Here is a 20,985-nt window from a genome sequence, read left to right as displayed (position 1 = left end):
GCCTTATTGTTTTATTTGACTTGTGTTTTTGGTCAAAAATAGGAAATAAGTGTGATTTAATAATTGATTATGTTGACAGAAGAATTTAATTGGTGATGTGTCTGTAGTTAAACATCACTGCTAATTTAGATGCATTAAAAAAGTCAGCTTGCACCATTGCCTAACAAAATGAAAAATATGAACAATAGCTGCAATATCATTATTGCTTTTAAACTTACTTAAAAAGTGTGACTTTTATAACTAATGGTTGTCTTCCACTATATTGAGGAACTGCAAATTATTTTGGATTACTTTAGTAGCTGCATGATAAAAATGTTGTTTGTTTGTATGGTCTCTTTGAACCAAAACCTCATGAACTTGTTCGCTGCACCATATATGTTCTGCACACTGCAGGTTTTCTGTCTGTCAAGTTAAAGACAACTGAATGTTCCCCCGGCATTATGAAGGACTAGCACCGTAGAATATCACTGAGAAACCCACGTTACCTCTGCACTTAAAGCCTTACATTATAATGTGATTGTCATCTAGCTTTTATAAATGAAAAATGTCAATGAGAATGTACTATTTTTATCTCTTAAAGATTTACGGGCAAAAATAAATAAAGTTGAGCGATTGCCAAACATTTGAGCTTTGTCCAGTTAAATTAATAAAACAATGCGATGGTTCAGAATTTGAATATAAAACTTTAATAGTCACATACAAGCACATTCTCCAAAAATTTCTAGACAGAATTTGATTCATGGTGATTGCAGCTAATGTGTGTGTGAATGAGTTCACGTTTGCGCAGCATTTGTGTAGAGCACTGTTTTTCGCATGCTAAACTGCTCGGGCACTTCTGCTCCATTATTAACTCAGTAACACTATTATCTCAGAATTTGACCTGAAACATTTCATACAAAACACAACTCATTTGTGATGATGATCCCATTGTTGGAGGCACACTTTATGATAGTAACCCAGGGCATTATTAGTTTTGATCACTGTACATTTGTCATTGTTTGTTTGCACTTCACAAAAAGTGGTGTCAGGAAATCAACTGCTAAGTTGGCGTTAAATAGCTCCACCCTTGATGAAGAAGGACTGGCCATTGTTTGGCTTCAAGGCATAACTAAGGAGAGAAATCGCCACAGTAACAAGTTAATTAAACTAAGGATAACTCAGAACATGTAGAGGTGCTAACCTGAAACAGCAAATGGCTTGAACAAAGGATAATCTCGACACCAAACCTGGAACGCTGGTGCCTGGGAGAGTGACATCTTGGGAAGGAACCATCTTTTATAGACTCCCAAAGCAGGTGAGGCCAATCCCAAAATGAGGTAGGTGGTGCGGAGGGCGAAAAGGAAGAAAAGTTGACTTTTAGGTAGGGAAGTAGGGAGAGGTCAGCTCAATTACGTGTCCCAATAAGCCAAGACAGTAAATCAGCATGCATGAAAGCAGGATCTCCCCCAAAGTGCAGTGCAGCCATTATTAGTGCATTTGTGCTTTCCCTACTGAAAGAGGCCAGAATGTCTCCCATGAATTAGGTCTCTAATGGGTTCCTGTTAATACAGCACAAACCGGGAGTGTATATTTTCAAACAAGGAGGAGCAGAAAGAAGACACAAAAGGTTTTTCCAGACAGGAGACATCATATGTTGTCGGAGTAGAAAAAACACAGGTGTTACTACTGAAACTGTCCCAGCAAGCCTTAAAGCATGTTAAGTAATCAACTTAATAATTTACACCTGCAGTTTTTCTACTGTTACAATAGCACAGAAGTTAGACTTTATAACCAAGGGTGAAACACACGGGACGCAAATTCAATCCCCCAACTGATCCGCTGAAGCTGCTCAGTCGGAGTTTGTATAACTGTACAAATGTGAAACGGGGACTTGATGATACAAGGCACAAGTGCTCAATCCAGCCCTCCTGAAATGTGAAGATTATGAACATATAGGTGCAGTATTGATCCCTGTGTCCTCTCATTCTGTTGCATTGCCCATCTGTGTGGTGACCAGCATGTGGTAGACTCCCTTCTTTGCCAGCAGCTGTTGATGTGTCCCCTGTTCAACCACCACGCCTCCCTGGAAGACAGCGATGCGGTCAGCGTTCTTGATGGTGGACAGACGGTGGGCCACGATGATACACGTCCTGCCCTTGCTGGCCTGATCCAGGGCCTCCTGCACCATCTGCAGAGAGATGACAGCATTGACTCGGGCAAAACATTTCGGGAATGATGGTGCCTTTTGCAGCTTTAGTTTTTAGATCAACAATACTTTTCACGAGACAGACCAGTGAGGCATGACACATGCTGAGTTCATGTTCATTTTGATTTGTTTTTTACTCACTTCCCAGTGACTACACTTTATGCATCAACTCCAAAGCTGTTGTTGAAATCTGAAAGTGCATACTGCCTCAAAATTCATATCTATATTTAGTTACTCCTACTTTTATTAAAGGGTATGAATAGGTGAAGTTCTGCTTTTTGCTCCATTTAACAGACATAAACTGATTTTCTACCACTAGCTACTTTTTTAACTCTTGTTTTTAGTTACTGTGATATATGGGCATCAAGAGTTTGTTTGTTTGGTTACAATGGAAGCACAGTAATTTACAATTATTTTATCCTTTTTTATCCATGTTTGTCCAGACTCGTGATATATGTAGTGAAGCCGATTCTCATTAAACACAAAGTTGTAGGCATTCAAGTTCGACACCCAAGTTTACTGCCACCAATTCAGTATCCCACATATGAAATATAAAGAAATTCTTTCAAGGCATTTCCAAGATATTGAGTTCACAAGAATGGAACAGACGGATGGGACGAATGTGAGGTCCCAGTGACCTTTGACCACCAAAATCCATCCAGTTCATCCTCGAGTCCAAGTGAACATTTGTGCCACATTTATAGACATGTTGAAGAGAATAGGACAGACATAGAGGCATGGAATTTATAATCTTTGCCATAAACCAAGTGTGGAGCTGGTCTGCAAACTCTTTTATGAACAAATCATTTATCTGTAATATTTTCACACATTTCAACAGGTAAAATTTTGTAAAAAAAAAAAAAAGCGTTTTGTTTACGTTTGTATTCCGATCTTCCTACTCACAGATCTTCGTGGTGTGATGTGGTCATTTGTGGAAGGCATTAATGTCACTCTTTTTGCCACCAGCGGCTTTGTTCAGGTTGAACACCCCTTTATTCATCAATCGATGAATCCCCACCCTGAGGAGCTAGAGTGGTAGAAAGAAGAAACACTCACCTTCTCGCTCTCGGTGTCAAGAGCAGAGGTGGCCTCATCCAGCAGCAGCAGCTTGGGCTTGCGGAGGACGGCGCGGGCTATGGCTATTCTCTGCTTCTGACCACCTGACAGCTGGGTCCCCTTATCACCTGCCTGTGTGTCATACTTCTGCTCAAGCAAACAGAAAGAGACAGCTTTGAGATCACGTTAAGATAACTGCAAATCAATATAAAGGCCCAGTTAATGCAAAACATTTTTTTTTTTAAAGGGTCTTTCTTAGCATTGCTAACTCTGCTACGCATTGTAATACATCTCTAATGCCTTCAAAACTGCTGTTTTAAAACCACTGTTAGTTATCAAACCTGGACCCATATCTGATGTGTGCAGCAACATGCTTGAAAAAGCACTTGATATTCAAGTTATTTATTTAATCAGTTTTAATAATGTCCTGGTGAAGTTTCAATCTGGCTTTCATGCCAACCACTGCAGAGAAACTGGTCTTCCAATTAAGACTCGGCACTAATAAAAAAGTGACTTCATTTATCGGTCTTTCAGTTTTTTTAATACTTGAGAGTATCGCAGAAGTGCAGCTGTTCTTCACTTTAAAAGATGCAGAAAATGTACCTGTGGCAGCTCTTCTATGAAGTTGTGAATGTTGGCCAATTTAGCAGCTGCCTGTATCTCCTCCATGGTCACAGTGCGGGTGTTGTCTCCGTAGGCGATGTTTTCGGCCAAGGTGCAGTCAAACAGCACGGGCTCCTGGGATACGATGCCAATCTGGGCTCTCAACCAGTGGATGTTCAGGTGTTTGGCATTCATACTGTCCAGCACCTGAAGGAGAAAATGGTAGCAGAGATTATTTCAGTCGGAGTGATGAGTTGATGTCTTGATCCTGCAATGACAGATTTTTTTTTTGGCCAGTTGAGGACAAAAAAACCCACTTTTATCACATTTTATGTTCAGTTAGGGGAACAGCATGAGCACTAATTTGGAGTTTTTAATTTTAATATTTAAATATTGTTACTCTTTTTTATCTCCAGCGACCCCTGAAGGAAATATCTGGTCCTTTAACTGCTAAATGCTTCGCTGTGTCTGCTAACGCTGTCCGTCTGCTGTTTGGTAACTGGACGCTAGTACACAATGGGATTTTAACTGCCTGCTATGGCCGAAAATAACTACATGAGAGCAGTGAGAGTGAAGTGAGACAGTTAAGTTGTGGGTCTGACAGCAACACAATAAACAGAGGAACAGCAGAGTAGGACGGTAATAATCTGTTAGTTTGTAGAGATCCAGTTCTTATACAAAAATACTGAACACATCAGTTTTGAAAAGTCACTAAGTGACCGTTTTTGTGGATTCAGAAATGAAAATTATATTTCAAAACACAAGGTTATTATTAAACTGTACACACTGACAAAGAGGGGCTTTGAAACAGAGACCTTCCGATAACACGGGAGACATTTGACTTCTTTCTGGGCCAACCTGTTCATACTAACAACCAGACCACTAACTTTGTAGGCTAATCCCATTTGTTGATGTAACAGATCCCTGAGTAGTTATACATTTGGCCACTATGCTGGGAGGAAAGATATCCAGATGATATCATACAAACATTTGGGATTGACAAATGAGTTGTCCCTCTAAAAACTGTTTTCAAGGTATGTTGGGGTTCACACAAAAACAATAACAGTAAAAAAGACAACAATTTAAAATCACACAGTATCAATAAGACAAGAAAAACCATGGGCTATAGAACATATTGTAGTAACTTGTAATGCTAATGTGTTCCTGTAGATAACAGTAATGATTCTTGTCTTTTATCTGTCACAGGCAACTGTGTTATTTATGGACATACTATGATTACTTTACTGTGCTCTGTTTCACAATATAGTGTGTTTATATAGTGATAGCAAGTCCACAATTTTACAATTTTTTTTAATGGTAGAAACATTGTCTTCAATGTCATGCAATCGGTGTGTCGCACAAATTGCTATGATGTACAGTAAATCATTGATGAAGAGATGTGCAAACTGTGAAGCCTGCAGGTGATTGTGTCACACTGTTGTCAGCCACTTAGCTCGCCATGCTGGGTGTGTGTGTGGGTGTGTGTGTGTGTGTGTGTGTGTTAGCTAATATTTTAGTCTGACCTGGTCCCTTACTGGTGAACATGTTGCTTATTGTGCAGCACTTAAATGTAGCTTCATCTATAGCCAGGGCCTCTCTCCTTTTATTTTTTCATTTTCTTCTGATCGTCCATTTCACCAGGCGACTTGTCTAAAATCTTCTCAGCCGAGAAGCAGGCAGACGGTAGAGATGAGAGCTTCCCTTTGGGGGTACGTAACCGCCATGAACACTGCAGTGTGAGAGTTGCGCCTGATGTATGGATTCTCAGAGGTTCGAGACCAGGAGGGAGTAATAAATATTCTCCTTCTCACTCACTGGTCTGGATAAATGGTGAGTGAAGTTGTCGAGATAAAAGCGCGCATTACATAGATTTCATAACACCTCAAGTTGTCATCAGCAACTGCTCGTAAAGCGGCCATAAACATAGTGGCCAGGTAACCATTAGCTAACTGACAGTAGGTGAAGAGGCATGGCTGTCAGGCAGCTAATTACATGCGTGTGTGTGTGTGTGTGTGTGTGTGTGTGTGTGTGTGTGTGTGTGTGTGTGTGTGTGTGTGTGTGTGTGTGTGTGTGTGTGTGTGTGTGTGTGTCTTCTCACCACTCTCCCGTCTTTGGGGTCGTAGAACCTCTCCAGCAGCTGGATGGTGGTGCTCTTTCCACAGCCACTGCTCCCCACCAGGGCCAGAGTCTCTCCCTTCCTCACGCTCAGATTCAGCCCTTGTAGGATGGGCACGTCAGGGCGTGAAGGGTAGTTGAACTTAACACTCTCAAAGTTCACGTTACCATCAAATTTGTCCTGCAGTTTTAAAAGATGAGACAGAAAAGTGATATGTTTTGTTTGTTTAAAGAGCTGATTTGTAATGATTGTGTTCGCTGTGTGGGGCTTTGTGTTATGTACCGGTGACTCTCCCTCCTGTGAGAGATTATCGATGGCAGGCTCTTTTTTCAACAACATCATTAGGTGGGCGGCTGACATCTTGGCCTTAGCGTAGTTTGGAGCGAAGGCGTTTGCCTCTCCAACGGCCATGGCACCAAACAGAACAGCCGAAATCACACTGGGAGAGAAAGTCACATTCACATTAGCTTTACCATTTGTGTGTGTACATGGTGTGTTTGTAGATGTTGATGACACCATAGAGTGCAGCTAACAGATCAGAGGTGTCATTGTCATTGTCACATCAAATCTGACCGGTGACAATTTCTGACTTTGTCAAACCTGGGTCATGTCTTGTGTTTCTTACATCAAAGTTTTGGGGAACAGAAAGCATCGGGGAGCCAAATCCTGCAACTACGATTGTGTTGTTGTGAACTGATGCACCTTTTTTTTTAGTCTTGGACAATGATGTTCTGCCCTCCTTGAAAGGTGAATGTCGCTCAATGTCACACTTTTAAGGAGACAATTATAGTTCCCAAATGATGTCTCTTGGTGATCGTTTCATTTTTCCTCCTCCTGCACAACTAGTGTCATTCCCATTAGCCTCAGCTATATATTGTGCTTGGTGCCAAATAGCATGCTAATATGTTAAACAAAGATTGTGAACATGGTCAATGTCATCATGTTAGCATGTATACATGTATATCTGCTTGTTTCTATATTTCTTATAGTACACCAAATAAATACTTTTCGATGTCCTGTCCATCACAAAATAAAATACATTTCCAAGAAGGTAGCCAGGCTTACTTGGTTTCTTTGGATGCTGTGTTGTGTTTTATATATTTGTGGTCGTTCAGAGGCTCAAGGTGCTGTGAACTTTGGACTTTCTCATTATATAGCAGATAGAAACTTAACAATAGCTATGGCTCCTCCCACCAATGACTGCTCAATAAAGCATAATCTTAAAACACGTGTATGCGTGTGTGTGTCCATGTGCTCTGGGTTTGGAGCCAGTGGCTGCTCACACGCTTCATGCCAGGGTAATGATTAACGGCCATATAAACAGCCTCTGCTCCCAACAAGAGTGCTTTGGGCAGACATTACCTGCTGTCACCTACAACTTCATGCGAACGGTCGAATATCTTCTCGATCATAAACTAAAACCCCTGACTGTTAAACTCCTGATTATGAGACATGACAAGATCTGGCTCTGTGGTTACTCACAGGAATACCCCTTCCACATCCATCCTTCCTGCTTGAAGGAGCCAGGCTCCAAAGCGGAAACAAGCTGCGTAAGCAAAGTAGATCATGGCCTGGGAGAAGGCGTAAGTAAGACCAAAGATATGGGCCTTTTTCTTGGCGTTCCTGCATAGAGAGTGAGAGAAAGGTGGCATCAGAGAGATTATGCCTCACATTAACTGCTTCTGATTAAAATACATAAATCCTTTCTGTTCATTTTTTATCATGGAGTTGATCTGTGGATAGATCATTTCACTTGTCGTACTTGTATGGCACTGTGAGGTTTTCCTGATACAAAGACTCAAACTTGGATTCTCTGGTGAGAGAGGCAACAGTACGGATATTCTCGATGGCCTCTGTGGCAATCTGTAGAGACACACCATGCAAACATGTTCTCTTATCACATATTATATTTTAACAAATATGGCTCATCCTTCGAAAATCGTAAAAATGAGTCAGAATGTGAGTCTTCCTCTGGCACATCTGACACTGAATATCTTACCTTTCCAGCCTTCTCTAGTTCCTTCTTGTCTTCGGCAGCGTGTCCGGTGAGCATCTTCATCTCCACGGCTCCAGCTGCTGCGATGAAGGGCACCACAGCCAGGAGGAGTAGGGTCAGCTCCCAGCCATACACAAAGGCCAAGATCACACCAGTCCCCAAGTTGGCAAAGTTCTGGGCGAGTGTCGCCATACGTACTCCTGCAGCCTGAGCAAATGGGAAAGATAGATACAAAGAAGACGACAGGATCATTGATTTGATTTGACAATCCATTGTAGTAGTCTAAAGCGAATAGCTTTATTTGTTGTTTGTGTGACTGCTGTCGAAACTAACCCCTTGTACTTGGGCTGCGTCTGTGGCCAGTCTCGTCGTGAGCGCTCCAACACTGTTTTTGGGGTCGTCAAACCAGCTGAGATCCTACGAAAAACACGATAAATGATTTTCATTGGCCATGAATATAAATAGAATACATTTACTTTGAGAAAAATAAGGCAACAGCCACCAGAAATAGGTTCACATTTCCAGCTAATAGTGGCCCATTGTTCGGATGTCAAACTGTTAGCTTTAAAGCCCCTGAAAACATTCTATACTAAATATTCAACAATTCAAGTTTGTAAAAAAAAAAACATACTCAGTCATGATTCATGAAGAAATAAACTTCGACTGTATAAGGACGGTGTGTGTATAGGCATGTATGGCTGTGGTGTTATCAGATTTTATACTGGCAGTGCTGTAACGTGAGCAATCAAATGTCATCACATTTAGGTTGAAATGTAGCTGAACTCTGATCGGTGCACATCCCCCTTTCATTAAACTAAACCATAGTGTCTGCTCTGTTAATGTCATCCTCCTGGTCTCTTCAAATAGAGACAGAAGAATCACCCAGTGGCGGATTAAAAATGTAAAAGTGGTCCCCTCCAGAACCCCAAGTTGGTCTCTCATTTCAGTTTGTTGCACACACCTGTCTCATCATGGACTTAAAGGCACAGAGTCTCAGTTTCAGGGTGAGAAACTCTCCAGATCTCCCAAAACAGAAACCCTATGAAAGAAAAACAGACATAAATATTATAGTATAGACACTGACACCTGTGATGTCACCTGCATGTGATCATATGGCAACACTGTCTGAAGTATGTCTGAGCAGGGGTCACTTGTAGAAGCTCTGTCTCTCAATATCTAACTGGATGTGTGATGGGCATTAAGGCTTCCACTTTTTTTTTTTTTTTTTTTTTAAACATTCTTGGTTTTACGTTCAAGATTCAGAGAGAGAAGTCAAGTAATATTATTGTTTGAGTTTCGTCATATATGGTTAAAGCCAGCTAGACATTTTAAAATGTCGCTTCTTATCGGGAGTTTGATACAGCAACAGCAAGAACTGCTTAGCTTAGCTTAACGCAAAGGCTGGAAACAGAGGGAAACAGCTAGCCTGGTTCTGTCCAAAGCTTTTTTGTTTTCTAATTTTATTTCATACGCTATTTAAAAATACAGGATGTAATGATATAAAAAGCTTTGTAGGTTACCAATAGACCCAGCAAGGCAGCTGTTTCCCCCTGTTCTTGGTGTAGTGAACTTCTCGTCTAACTTAATAAACTGAATTACCAAAATGCCTTATTTATATGAATAACTATTGTTTTTAGGCCACTGAAAACACCAGTCAACTAAATCTAAGTTAACATGAGCATGTGTGTGCATACCTGTAAAAACATGGTGATAAAGGATGAACCTCCAATAACAACAAACATGAGGGAGAAGAAAGTGGCCTTTTCCCTTACAACCTCTTTATCTGGCTCCGCAAACACCTGAGAGGAGGTAAAAACAATTATTTTGCAGGCTCCGACACTTCCTAAAAACTGTTGCAATCAACATGAAACACTAAAGTAACTTTCATGGTGCCAAGAGTAACTTACAGTGATGATCTTAGAGAAGATGATGGCGAACAGAGGCTGCATTACTCCATTGATGATGGCACAAATAGTCCCCACCAGAATGAAAGGCCACTCGGAAATGTTGAGACGCATCACTTTAAGAAATGACACAGGGGGAACATGTTCATCCTGCAGAGAGAGGGAGAAAGAGCCAAGTCATGTCTCTCTTTTGTTTGTCTTTGGGTAGAGATTCAGAAATGGAGACAATACAAGTATGAATGCAGGGAAGGATAAAAGGAAAGTGGTAAAAACCAAGAGCAGCCATCCTGTCAACAAAAATATTTTTCTAATTTTAGACCATATCTTTAAAAACTGTGGTAATAAGGGATAGTTTGGAACAGAAGTTTTGGAAGGCTATTCATTTTAACTATTTATCAGAGGAAACGGGGTGATGGACTGTATACAATATTGTACATCCTGTTTGGATAATAAATATCTACGTATAAGCTTCTTCATAGTAATGTAAATGTTGACCCAGCTCACCTCTTCTGTCTTGTCCTTGCCATCAGTTAACTTCTCTTTCTCCTCTTTCTCTCCTTCTGAGGCAGTGACCGAGGAGCCTCTTGTGGACTTCCTCCTGAAGACCCCAGACTTGACTAATGGGCTCTTCTCATCAGTAGATGGCTCACACTCTGCCTCCTTGTCTTCCTCAACCTTCTGAAAGGTCTGCGGTAGGAAACCAAACACACACACACACAATATCAAAGACTGTTCCGAAATAACAACATCCTGCCCTGAGAGCCATTCAAACCAACGTCTGTCCATGTTACCTGCATGGTGACCAGTGTGTGGTAGACTCCCTCTTTTTCCATCAGCTCGCTGTGAGTTCCCAGCTCGACAATTTCACCTCTCTGGAAGCCAGCGATGACATCTGCATTTCTGATGGTTGAGAGGCGGTGAGCCACAATTAGTGTGGTGCGACCCAGTCGGACCTGCACACAAAGATAGTTTTTATGCGTAAGCTTACATTGACAAGAAGGAATTAAATATTTATTTATGTGCATACAACATGTTTGAAATTTGCTAATTTTCATATAAAAGGCAATAATAATAGCAGTTTAATGAGGTTAAACTTTGACACGATGGTGCTTTGAGTTATATGCTAACATCAACAAGGTATCCTGCTCACAATCACACTGATAACATACTGATATTTTGCGTGGGATGTTTACTATTACTTTGGCATGTTAACAACTGCATTAATCACAAAGTACAGCTGAGGCAAAAGCATTGAACAAAGTTAAGTTTTGACTTGTTGGTGAAAAGGTGAGGGGATATAAAGGCCATTAGGATTAATCTTGTAGGCACAATGAATATCTGAACTAAATTTGATGGATGTAAAGCAGAATTTTGTCCATTAAGAGGAGCCAGATTCACGTGTGTGGGAGTTAAGATATTTCAGACAGCACCAAAGTGGAATAAAGACCAGTGTTATTTCCAGAGACACACCACTGTCTTCACGAAAGCAAGTAGCAAAACAAAGTCATCTGATTTATAATCTATTTAAAATAGCCGTGCCATGTCAAAGTGTGAAGTAAATCCCAAGTGTGTGTTCTGTATGAGTCGTTTGTGTGTGTCTGGACCTTGTCGAGTGCAGCTTGCACGATGGTCTCGCTCTCAGAGTCAAGAGCAGATGTGGCTTCGTCCAGCAGAAGGATTTTGGGGTTGCGGACTAAAGCTCGAGCGATTGCAATCCTCTGCTTCTGCCCTCCGCTCATCTGAGTCCCTCGGTCTCCGACCAGCGTCTCAAACTTCTGCTCCACAAAAAGAGTCTCAGAATTAAAAATGTGCTGGTCAGAGTTATTTAGAAGCCCAGAGTACAGTGAGTCATAGATAAAGTCCTACATCGGGAAGGTTCATAATGAAGTCGTAAGCATTGGCTTCCTTGGCTGCTCGTTCGATCTCCTGCTGCGTGACGTCGAGTCGCCCGTATCTGATGTTCTCAGTGATGGTGGTGGCGAAGAGGATTGGCTCCTGGCTTACCACGCCAATCATCTCTCTCAGGTAGCGGACGTTAAGAGAACGGATATCGTGATCATCAATATACACCTGCAACGATCAAGACAAAAGATGCAGCACTTAGTTTAAATCATTTACTACCATTTACTACAATTCATGTATACTTTATATATTACTTGTGTTTTTCCACAGCACACTGTAAGATTACACTTTGCACTTTTCAGGCAACCACTGGTTTCTCAGCTCAGTATATCATGACAAAAAATAGCAAATGCGAATCTGATATTCATGGTTCACTGCATTTTAAGCAAATCTTTAGAGTCTGCGAGTTGATTTTCCCCATGTTCTAAAATGAATTGAAACCATTTAATACCCCATAAGCAGGAAAAAACGAAGTCCTGAATAAAACACTTTCCTTAATTCTCTGCTTTATGTGATACCTGCTTGTATAAAATGAAAAATAAAAAGGAAACACACACAAAAAAAAAATCAAACAAATGTGGGCGACAGGTTTCAATTTGGATCCTCCCATCACTTTTTGGATTTATTTTAAACTGTAGTGAGTCTGATAATGTTTTTTGGATGCAAGATATGAGGACACATACCAGATCAATCCTTTGCATGAAGTACTTTAGAAGTATCACTTACAGATCCTTCCTGAGGATCGTAGAACCTCTGCAGCAGCTGGATGGTGGTGCTTTTACCACAGCCACTGCTTCCCACTAAGGCCATGGTCTGTCCGCTCTCCACACTCAGAGACAAGTTATTTAAAATCTACAAATTAAACAGCGTCGGTCATGAGATACAATTTTATATAACACGATGTCTGCAGATGTTTTTCTCTTTTAGAGTTCGGTAAACAGTCAGTGTCAGAGGGGAACATACTTTGGCTTCCGGCCGCGAGGGGTAGGTGAAGTGGATGTTCTTGAACTCTATGTTTCCTTTGATTAGGTCAGGCTTGAAGCCGGCTTCTGAATAGCTGTCGATGCTCGGTGTCTGTTCAGGAAAAAAAGAGTCAACAATATTCAAATTTTCCTTCTAAAACTCAGCTGTGGTTTGTAGTTTGGCCACAGTGGGATCAAGAATGTGATTCTAATCATAACTTCAAACAGACAATTGGAGGAAGGCTGTTGGACCTTCAGGTTAGGGTGAGCATATTTAACAAGGCTAATGTTTATTTACACAACACACACACACGCACGCACGCACGCACGCACGCACACACGCACACACGCACGCACGCACCAAACACGTCTTTTATTCTCCCTCTTGTGTTGTAGCAGACAAAGGTTGAGCTCTGTGTTCAGGGATGATTTGAGTCTGCTTTATGTGCTGCTCGGAAGCCTAACCTTTTTGGTATTTCAGACTAGACAATAAAATGTATCTATAAACCACCTTTATGCTTCAGAACAAAAGTCAAGAGCAAGACATTAGATTAATATACAATCAAACAGAAATAAAAGAAATAAAACCAAGCAAAACTGAAATCTGCTTCTGAGCTGCTTTTCAAAAGTGTCCACAGTGTGAACAGATTTTAGGTGCAACATGAATAATTTACAAGGTTTGGAAGCAATAGTCTTAATATCTCTGGACCATGAACCTGCTAAAAAGGCCTGAAGGGATCTCATATTTTTTCTGTTTTGCTTGAGGATGTGTGCATTTGTGTACATGTGCCAACAGATGTGCTCCGCTGCCTGTACTCTCTCAAATGCTTCTATCCTTTAGCTGCTTTTCTAAACTAACTCGAGTGCGTTATCTTATTTAGAGACTAACGTGCGCAGTGCAAGCTAAACACGACCCATATTTCTGAAGCTACATGGACAAAGCTTCTGTCTGTACAGTTTGCAAACCAGATATCGATTAGTGAATTTCACTATGTTAATAATCTCAATGCTCAGGTTTTAATTTTTTCTTTCTAAGTAAGTTGAATTCAGTCAGTGGAAGTTGATTCACAATGAGCGCAGGAAGGGGAGAGCCACAGCTGTGCCACATCAACCATTCAAACAGCGGGTGCTCCAATTAGAGCCAACGTATCATTACTGACTCCAGATTGTCGGCTGCATCAAAGCAGCTCTCCAGAGTGCCAGAGTACAGCGGTGCATGTTCAGTAATACAAACTGACAACTGTCCAGCAGAAAAAAAATCAATGGTATTTACTTTTAACGGGTGTACTTTGGGTCAGCAATGTTGCATTCCTTACATGATCAATGATGTTGTACACTTTGTGTGCAGCTCCCCGGGCACTGGCAAAGGTCTGGATGTTGGGAGAGGTCTGTCCCAATGCAAACGCTCCAATAAGCACAACAAAGAACACCTGGAGACACACTTCAGTGTTAGCAACACCAAAAGTCTTTTCCATTTTCAGGTAAAAATGAAGCAGAAATTCAGTCATAATGGTTCTACTCACAGTGAGCACAGATCCAATTGTGTACTCTTCACTCAGGATGAGGGTACTGCCGTACCAGAAGGCCAGAGCGTAGGACAGGTAGATCATCAGGAAGGTGAAGCCCATGGCGATGTTAGCAGAGATCGCCTTCTTTATTCCCATCCTCTTAGCATCCTCCAAGTTCCTGTGATATCTGACATGCAACACAGATACAAGCATGTAATCTAGTTCAATGGACAGCACAGCTAGGATCAAGTATGAACAGTAGTACAACTGAAATTAGAGTGCAGTGACAGCAGGGCTTGTCTGTACAGACAAATGTTGGGCTAGCATCTGTAGAAAACACTAATTCAATTTCTAACAGTTTTATTCAGTTACAGCCTTTTTTCTCCAAGACTACAATCACTTGATTGAACAATATTTATCTGCCTGGCACTGATGTTTGGATTTGTTGAGTAGAAATTACATTAATTCTCACAAAAACTCATCCTTTGCCAGACGATTTTAAAACGTAACAAGACTTTACGTCACCCACAGTATTAAATGTTGTTCTATTTTCAATACACACTTCTCAATCTCTTTCTCTTGACCACTGAAGGCAAACACTGTCCTGATGGCAGAGAGCACCTCCTCTGCCACAGCACCAGCTTTGGCATATGCAGTCTGCTCTTTCGTAGTGAAGGTCGCCAGCACCTGTTATGGCGAGGAGAGTGACACAATGCTATTAAGTATACCTGCAGAGGCTTCTGTGTTTATGATCAACGTCAAAACATAAGGACAGCAAGGCAGAAGAGAACATTGGGTTTAAAAGAGCAGCTTACCTTACTGAAAAGTGCAGCTGAAATGCCCAGCGCAGGACTCACAGCCAGGATGACCAGAGTGAGCTTCCAGCCTTTGGTGAAGCCAATGATAAAGGACACAATGAAAGCGGTGAAACCCTGGATCAGCATCGCCGCCTTGTCACCAATGCCCTCCTGGATCTTATAGACATCACTGCAAAAGCAAATATAAACACCAATGATATTCCGCGTATTGCAACATTTCTGAATCACACATGGAACGAGAAACATTTTACAAAAACTGTGCAAGTTAATTCATCCAGATTTTAATATTTTAACTCCAGACATAGGAATATAATATATGATTAAACAAAAAGTCATGAAAACAAACTAACTTTACAGTGTGATTAAATGAGTATTTGATCTGTAGAAAGTAATTTATTAAAAAAAAAAATATGCCAGTAAATCATTAGTACCCGCCGCCAATGTGAATATTTTCTGTTTTCTTTACTTTTCCATAACAGTAAGTCAATTAGGGCTCTGTGAAATTGCAATCGGCATTCTTCACTTTGAGCTGATTCTTTAGACTAAATGACTGATTAATAATTTGACAAAAATGATTGTTGCAGGAGTATGTTATCGTAAATGTCTCCATACATTTTCAGCAGGGCTGACAGCAGGTATGATCAGTGCACTGAATCAGTTACACTTCAGTATTTCGGTAAAAGGAGAAATGAAATGTGAAACAGAGTGTAATTTCTGTGTTACTCACTCAGTGAGACGCGTGTTCAGCTCTGCTGTCTCGTTGACATCAAACCAACCGATGTCTTGCTGCATGATGCGGTGGAAAAACAAGCTGCGGATGCGTTTGACCTGCCGTCCGGCTGCCAGGGTCCAGAGGGACACTTGCAGGTAGGCTGCGACCAGCACCCCGAATCCCATGATGGAGTAGTAGATGGCATAGCTGGGAGAAGAGAAATTGCGAACACAGTATGACTTTATTTGCATGATCTGTAAATGTTTTCATCCAATAAAAACAGCTTGCTCTGTTGTTGTGTTGCTGATCATATCAAATCTTACACTGTCATGTCGTCTTGTAATGTGCTGTTTGTCTGTATATGTGTAAAATCTGAAGAAACAGAGCGAACAAAAACATGGTTAAAAAGTGCTACATTAACATAATTATTTATTTATTACGACTGTGTCTGAAAACTCACTGGGGAAGGACACCTTGATGTGGGACCCCGTGGAGTCCGATATGAAGCTGTCCGTCATATCTCCAAAGACGATGCACATGAGAGGAAGCACTACCCCGTTGGCCATGGCCATTATCACCCCAACTGTGATCATAAAAATGTCCAACCTGTCTGCAAACCTGAACTGCACTCACATGAAAGAGAGTGAAGAAATACCAAAGAGAGCAGTTTAAATAAAGAAATCAGGAGGAAAAAACTTTAAACTCTAAGCAGCCATTATCCTTTAACAGCAGGAGACTGGTGGAGTTCAATCAAACAACAGGAGGATGTGTCGCACTCCCATCCTCACTTCCCCTACAGTGCTTCACACACACACTCACGCGAACCTTAACACACAAACACAAACACACACACTACTGCTATGCCTGTAAAATTATATGACTTGTAGCGCAACTATCAACTTTACCTGTTAACCTCAGGCTAATTTCAGACACACTACTTGTCCTGTTTTCTGTTCCAACACACACACACACACACACACACACACACACACACACACACACACACACACACACACACACACACACACACACACACACACACACACACACACACACACACACACACACACACACACACACACACCACTCCATAGAAATACGCAGCAGAAAAGGGAGAAATAAGCTGCTTCAGAAACTTGACTACAGGCTCTGACAGAGGGAGATCACAGTGTGAAGGCTGAGCTTACCACAGCGATGGGGCCGACCATGGGCATGTTTTCCTCCTTTTCTTTTTTCTTTCTTTTCGTTTTGTCTTCCTCATCACTCCGTCTGGAGAAGTCATTTATAAAAAAAATAATAAAAAAAAGATGTCAAACACATTTACATCGATTTTTTTTTACTTTTTGTCATACATGTAAAAGTGCACACACGTATTCATTAAAAAAAATTATACAAAATACTACTTCAGTATCTAAAATATACTTAAAATACTCATTATGCAGGATTTCAGGGTAATGGATATTACATCACTGGATTGATCCATTATGTGTACATCATTTTAATGTTGCACCTGATAAATGCGAGCCTAAATTCAATTACTTTATATAATGCTGAGTAGATTTTGATCAATAAATTAAGTCTTATCATAAATCATACTAGATAAGTATATCATATTTGACTCCTTTTTTCGATTATTTTAACCAAGTTAAACCTTATACCTTAACCTATAATTGTAGGCTAGTAAAGTAAAATGTTAAGTGTTTCCCTCTGAAATGTTGTGCAGAAAAAAATGTGAAGTGTCTAAGTAAAGTACTTCTACTGATGTATTGTGTTTCAAAGCATCACTATAGGAACTTAGACAAATAGAGAATCTAAAGAGGTTTTAGTTTTAGTTTTTAGTTTTTTTTACCCTAAATCTCCGTTTTGTTCGTGTTTGGCTTTGGGCAGCATTTCCATCTCGCCCTTCACCTCCATGTCTGGCTCCTGTCAGAGGAAAAAGAGCCTATTTACATTTTACAGCTAAATATAAACAACTGACATCATCATTCCTGAATTAAAGCTGAATCAAATCACCAAAAAACAGCCAATGAATGAAAGTGGGGGGGCTCAGTCAGCGGTAAATTTAAAGTAGCCCGGTATTACCACACATGATATAAAAAGCAACAGTATGACATTGAAATAAAATATAAATAGAAACAGTGTGCTCTACACAGAGCAACAGACCCACCATTCCTGTCCTTCCTCTCTCAGTCCTCTGGCCAATTTCGATAGAGGTGTTGGTCGCCTACAGTAAATTACGTCTCGTACCGTCCACCCTCCCTCCTCCCTCTTCCTCCTCCCAGTCTCTCCTCTCCTCACGTGGCTTTAAAGCTTCTGCTCTCCGTCTTCGGACGAGCCTCGGTGGGAAATGAAACTATTGAGCAGCTGACGGGTCTTTTTAGTCCCGAGATGAAAAAGCGTGCAAATTGTATTTTGTGTCTTCCTTTTTGATGGCCTGTCAGTTAGACTGTGTCCCGATCACGTTATGGGAACGAGGCTTCATAGGACATTGCATTATTGATTGGACTTCCTCTGTCAACATGAGACAGGGGCGAGGATTCAGGGTGTAGGTGTCGAAGTCTGTTTGCTACGGCAAACAAATTATGCCACCATGAAAAAAGGTATAATTTCCCCCCCTATCAGCCTTGTTATCGACGATCATTGATATCACGCAGGCGCACAAATACCCTGAAATCAGACAGTGATTTAACACCATATTCTTGTCTAACACCTTATTTTGTGAAGTAATGGGAACTTTTTGTGAGCTTGTTCTCTGTAAGAAAAACGTCTTGTAGCTATATTTGATAAATTGAGATTTTTAATATAAAAAAGAATAACGTGAAACGTATTATATGACGTCATATAGCCTAAATGGATGAAGTAAAAAAAAAAGTAGAAAAGTTTGTTATAACCTAAAAGTGAGGAAATTAAATAAAGAATTCATAAAATTAATTCATTAAAAGACCAATTCAACATCTTAATTGTTAAGAGGGCGATGAGAATTGCACCCTTGTCTCTCAGATAAGTCAAGTCAAGTTTTGCTTAGCTGATGACTAGATGGAAAACAGCTTCAGCTGTGTCTGAAGTAAAATCTATGCACCAGTGCTCCTAAAGCTTATTGATTAACTGGTTAATCTGATTCCTTTGTTTATCCCATTCAAAAACAGTTTATGTCAGGTATGTGATGACTGTTACACATGCCTGTTTACCTCTGCTGGTGGCCTCATTCACATTATGTCTTGTTGAGTGTAAATGTAAATTTTTTACCACTGACACACTGAGACAGGCGAAATGAGATCAACTTTCTTTCCAAACCATCTTGGAACCCAGTCGTTACCGGTCTCACAGATGCCACAGGCCAGATTTGTGTGTCAGATGCTAATATGCGTTTTTATGCTGATGACATTGTTATATCCTGCTGTGTGTGAACTGTACAGACCACTGAAAAATTGGAAAATGCTATAATTGTTGTCCAGCATGCCCTTCTTCAGGTGAAACTAATCCTGAAGAGAAGAGATGAAGAGATTTTTGATCTCAGTGGGACTCTTTTGGTTAAATACGTTCATGATAATATAAAATCTGACACTAAGTATTCATTTAATTGTGTGCATGTCCATGATTTAATAAACACAGTGTTCATCGTTTGTCCTCTGATGTTTAGTAATACAGTGATCTGACCCTTATACAATGTCATAATGTTTTCGCAGTGTGGGTTAAAGGTCTCAACACCACACCTCCGAGTTCACGGGTAACACTGATGTCAGTGAATGAGTGATAAAATCTTTGTGGTGTAAACCATGAAAGGTTGGAGTTTATTTGTTCAAAGGTCCCTTTATATATCCTTTTCAAGCTCTGATATAGCGTGATTTCATATTGTGTCATCATAAAAATGAGAAACACAAAATAGAAAAGTAGATATAGATTATAATGTGGACAATTGGCTTTTGTAATCCATCTGTTTAGTTTTGAATCATGTTTGTAAAATGTTCTCACGAGAAGAGAATCATTTTCTTATTTCCAACAGTATCACGAGCAGAAGTGACATCATCATATTTACACAAGTGTCACATTATTTTACTGTTGCTGACATCATTAGAAGAGTCACTCTGTGGTTTGTGTTTTGTTTCACATCTGCATGTACTGGCTGCACAAAGGTTAAAAGGGTCTGAGACCAAAACCGAGTGCTCTTCTAGATGTTTCCTTGTTTTTGATATGATAAACTTTTCCCAAAGAGATGACAAGTAAGCTATGTGAACATCTCTAAATAGTTTTTTCCAAAATCTTTTTTTCAAATCTGAAAGTTATTTACATTCACATCTCAGGATAAACTTATATATGCGATACTGCCCCAAAAGATTTGCACACCAATGTCTCTAAAGCTCGTACACACTATAACCTTCATGTTTTATAGGTTTAATTTGTAGCTGCTGAAAATCAGAAAATCTTTTTGCAGATTATCACCATGGCGTTGCAGGCAACCTGAACACTCCAGGAAGTCACTGCTTCCCACCAAGAAATCGTAATAGTAAGAGCACAATCCCTGTAAAACTGCAACATCACATTTCACATTGACATACATCGAGTCAACAAAAGAAAGATACATTTTGATAAATAATTCAAAATAAACTCCTTCAAATCAATGAGGATATGGAAATCAGCAACATCAGCAATGGCAGAAATACAGTGAGGTGCACAGCTGTATTGTAACTTTTCAGATTAACCACCGAACCTTACAGGCAATGTAATCAAAATTCCACCCTAAAAAACACTCAAATACAGACAGTAACAGCTCCACATCTGAGAGGCCAAAATGATCAGTCTTGAATATATATATGAACAAGAGAGACTCAGGGGAATTTTGGAATATGTCACTAGGCCAGCTTGAGATTTAAAAGCAGCATTTGTGATTTTCAGTTTGTTAACTTCATCAGTTGTTTTGATTTTTATCACATTTTTTGGTATGTTTGTGGGATTCAGCCTGACAAAATTGTTCTTTTAACTGGCATGTCCAACAAAAATGTCCAAACCTGAAACTATTTTCTTGTCCCTGTAAATAAAAAAAAAAAATGTTTTGCCATTTATCAAGAGTAAATGCCATCACAAAATGGAAGTACAAATACTTCTAAAATATACCTATACAGTAGGGGCCTATACAGTAGCTACATGCTCAGAGCTTTGTCCAGCACACATTCATCCACACTCATTAAGCTGTGGTGTTCATTTCCTTTTTATTTTTAAGAACGG

General features: G+C 40.3%; 1 protein-coding gene across 1 annotated transcript; it reads right to left on the bottom strand.

The window, feature by feature from the left end:
- Nucleotides 1-669: 669 nt before the first annotated feature.
- abcb4 (ATP-binding cassette, sub-family B (MDR/TAP), member 4) lies at nucleotides 670-18,135 on the bottom strand. The gene is made up of 28 exons (XM_069695996.1): nucleotides 17,930-18,135; nucleotides 17,612-17,685; nucleotides 16,950-17,031; nucleotides 16,223-16,385; nucleotides 16,086-16,134; nucleotides 15,778-15,969; nucleotides 15,048-15,219; nucleotides 14,795-14,919; nucleotides 14,248-14,419; nucleotides 14,041-14,154; nucleotides 12,726-12,836; nucleotides 12,489-12,614; nucleotides 11,727-11,930; nucleotides 11,465-11,635; nucleotides 10,652-10,813; nucleotides 10,365-10,547; nucleotides 9,864-10,010; nucleotides 9,651-9,755; nucleotides 8,918-8,995; nucleotides 8,290-8,373; nucleotides 7,960-8,163; nucleotides 7,723-7,823; nucleotides 7,443-7,583; nucleotides 6,243-6,399; nucleotides 5,943-6,140; nucleotides 3,845-4,051; nucleotides 3,242-3,388; nucleotides 670-2,167 (listed from the first exon to the last, which is right to left on the bottom strand). The coding sequence occupies exons 1-28, from the start codon at nucleotides 17,930-17,932 to the stop codon at nucleotides 1,961-1,963; spliced, it is 3,879 nt and encodes a 1,292-aa protein (XP_069552097.1). The 5' UTR covers nucleotides 17,933-18,135; the 3' UTR covers nucleotides 670-1,960.
- Nucleotides 18,136-20,985: the final 2,850 nt, after the last annotated feature.

Source organism: Brachyistius frenatus, unplaced genomic scaffold (genome assembly GCF_029030835.1).
Source record: "Brachyistius frenatus isolate BFR_SWC_R1_liver_20210118 unplaced genomic scaffold, ASM2903083v1 Contig_20, whole genome shotgun sequence".
NCBI classification, from domain to species: Eukaryota; Metazoa; Chordata; class Actinopteri; family Embiotocidae; genus Brachyistius; species Brachyistius frenatus.
The sequence above is the reverse complement of the archived record's forward strand: the minus strand, read 5'-3'. Positions and strand labels throughout refer to the sequence as shown.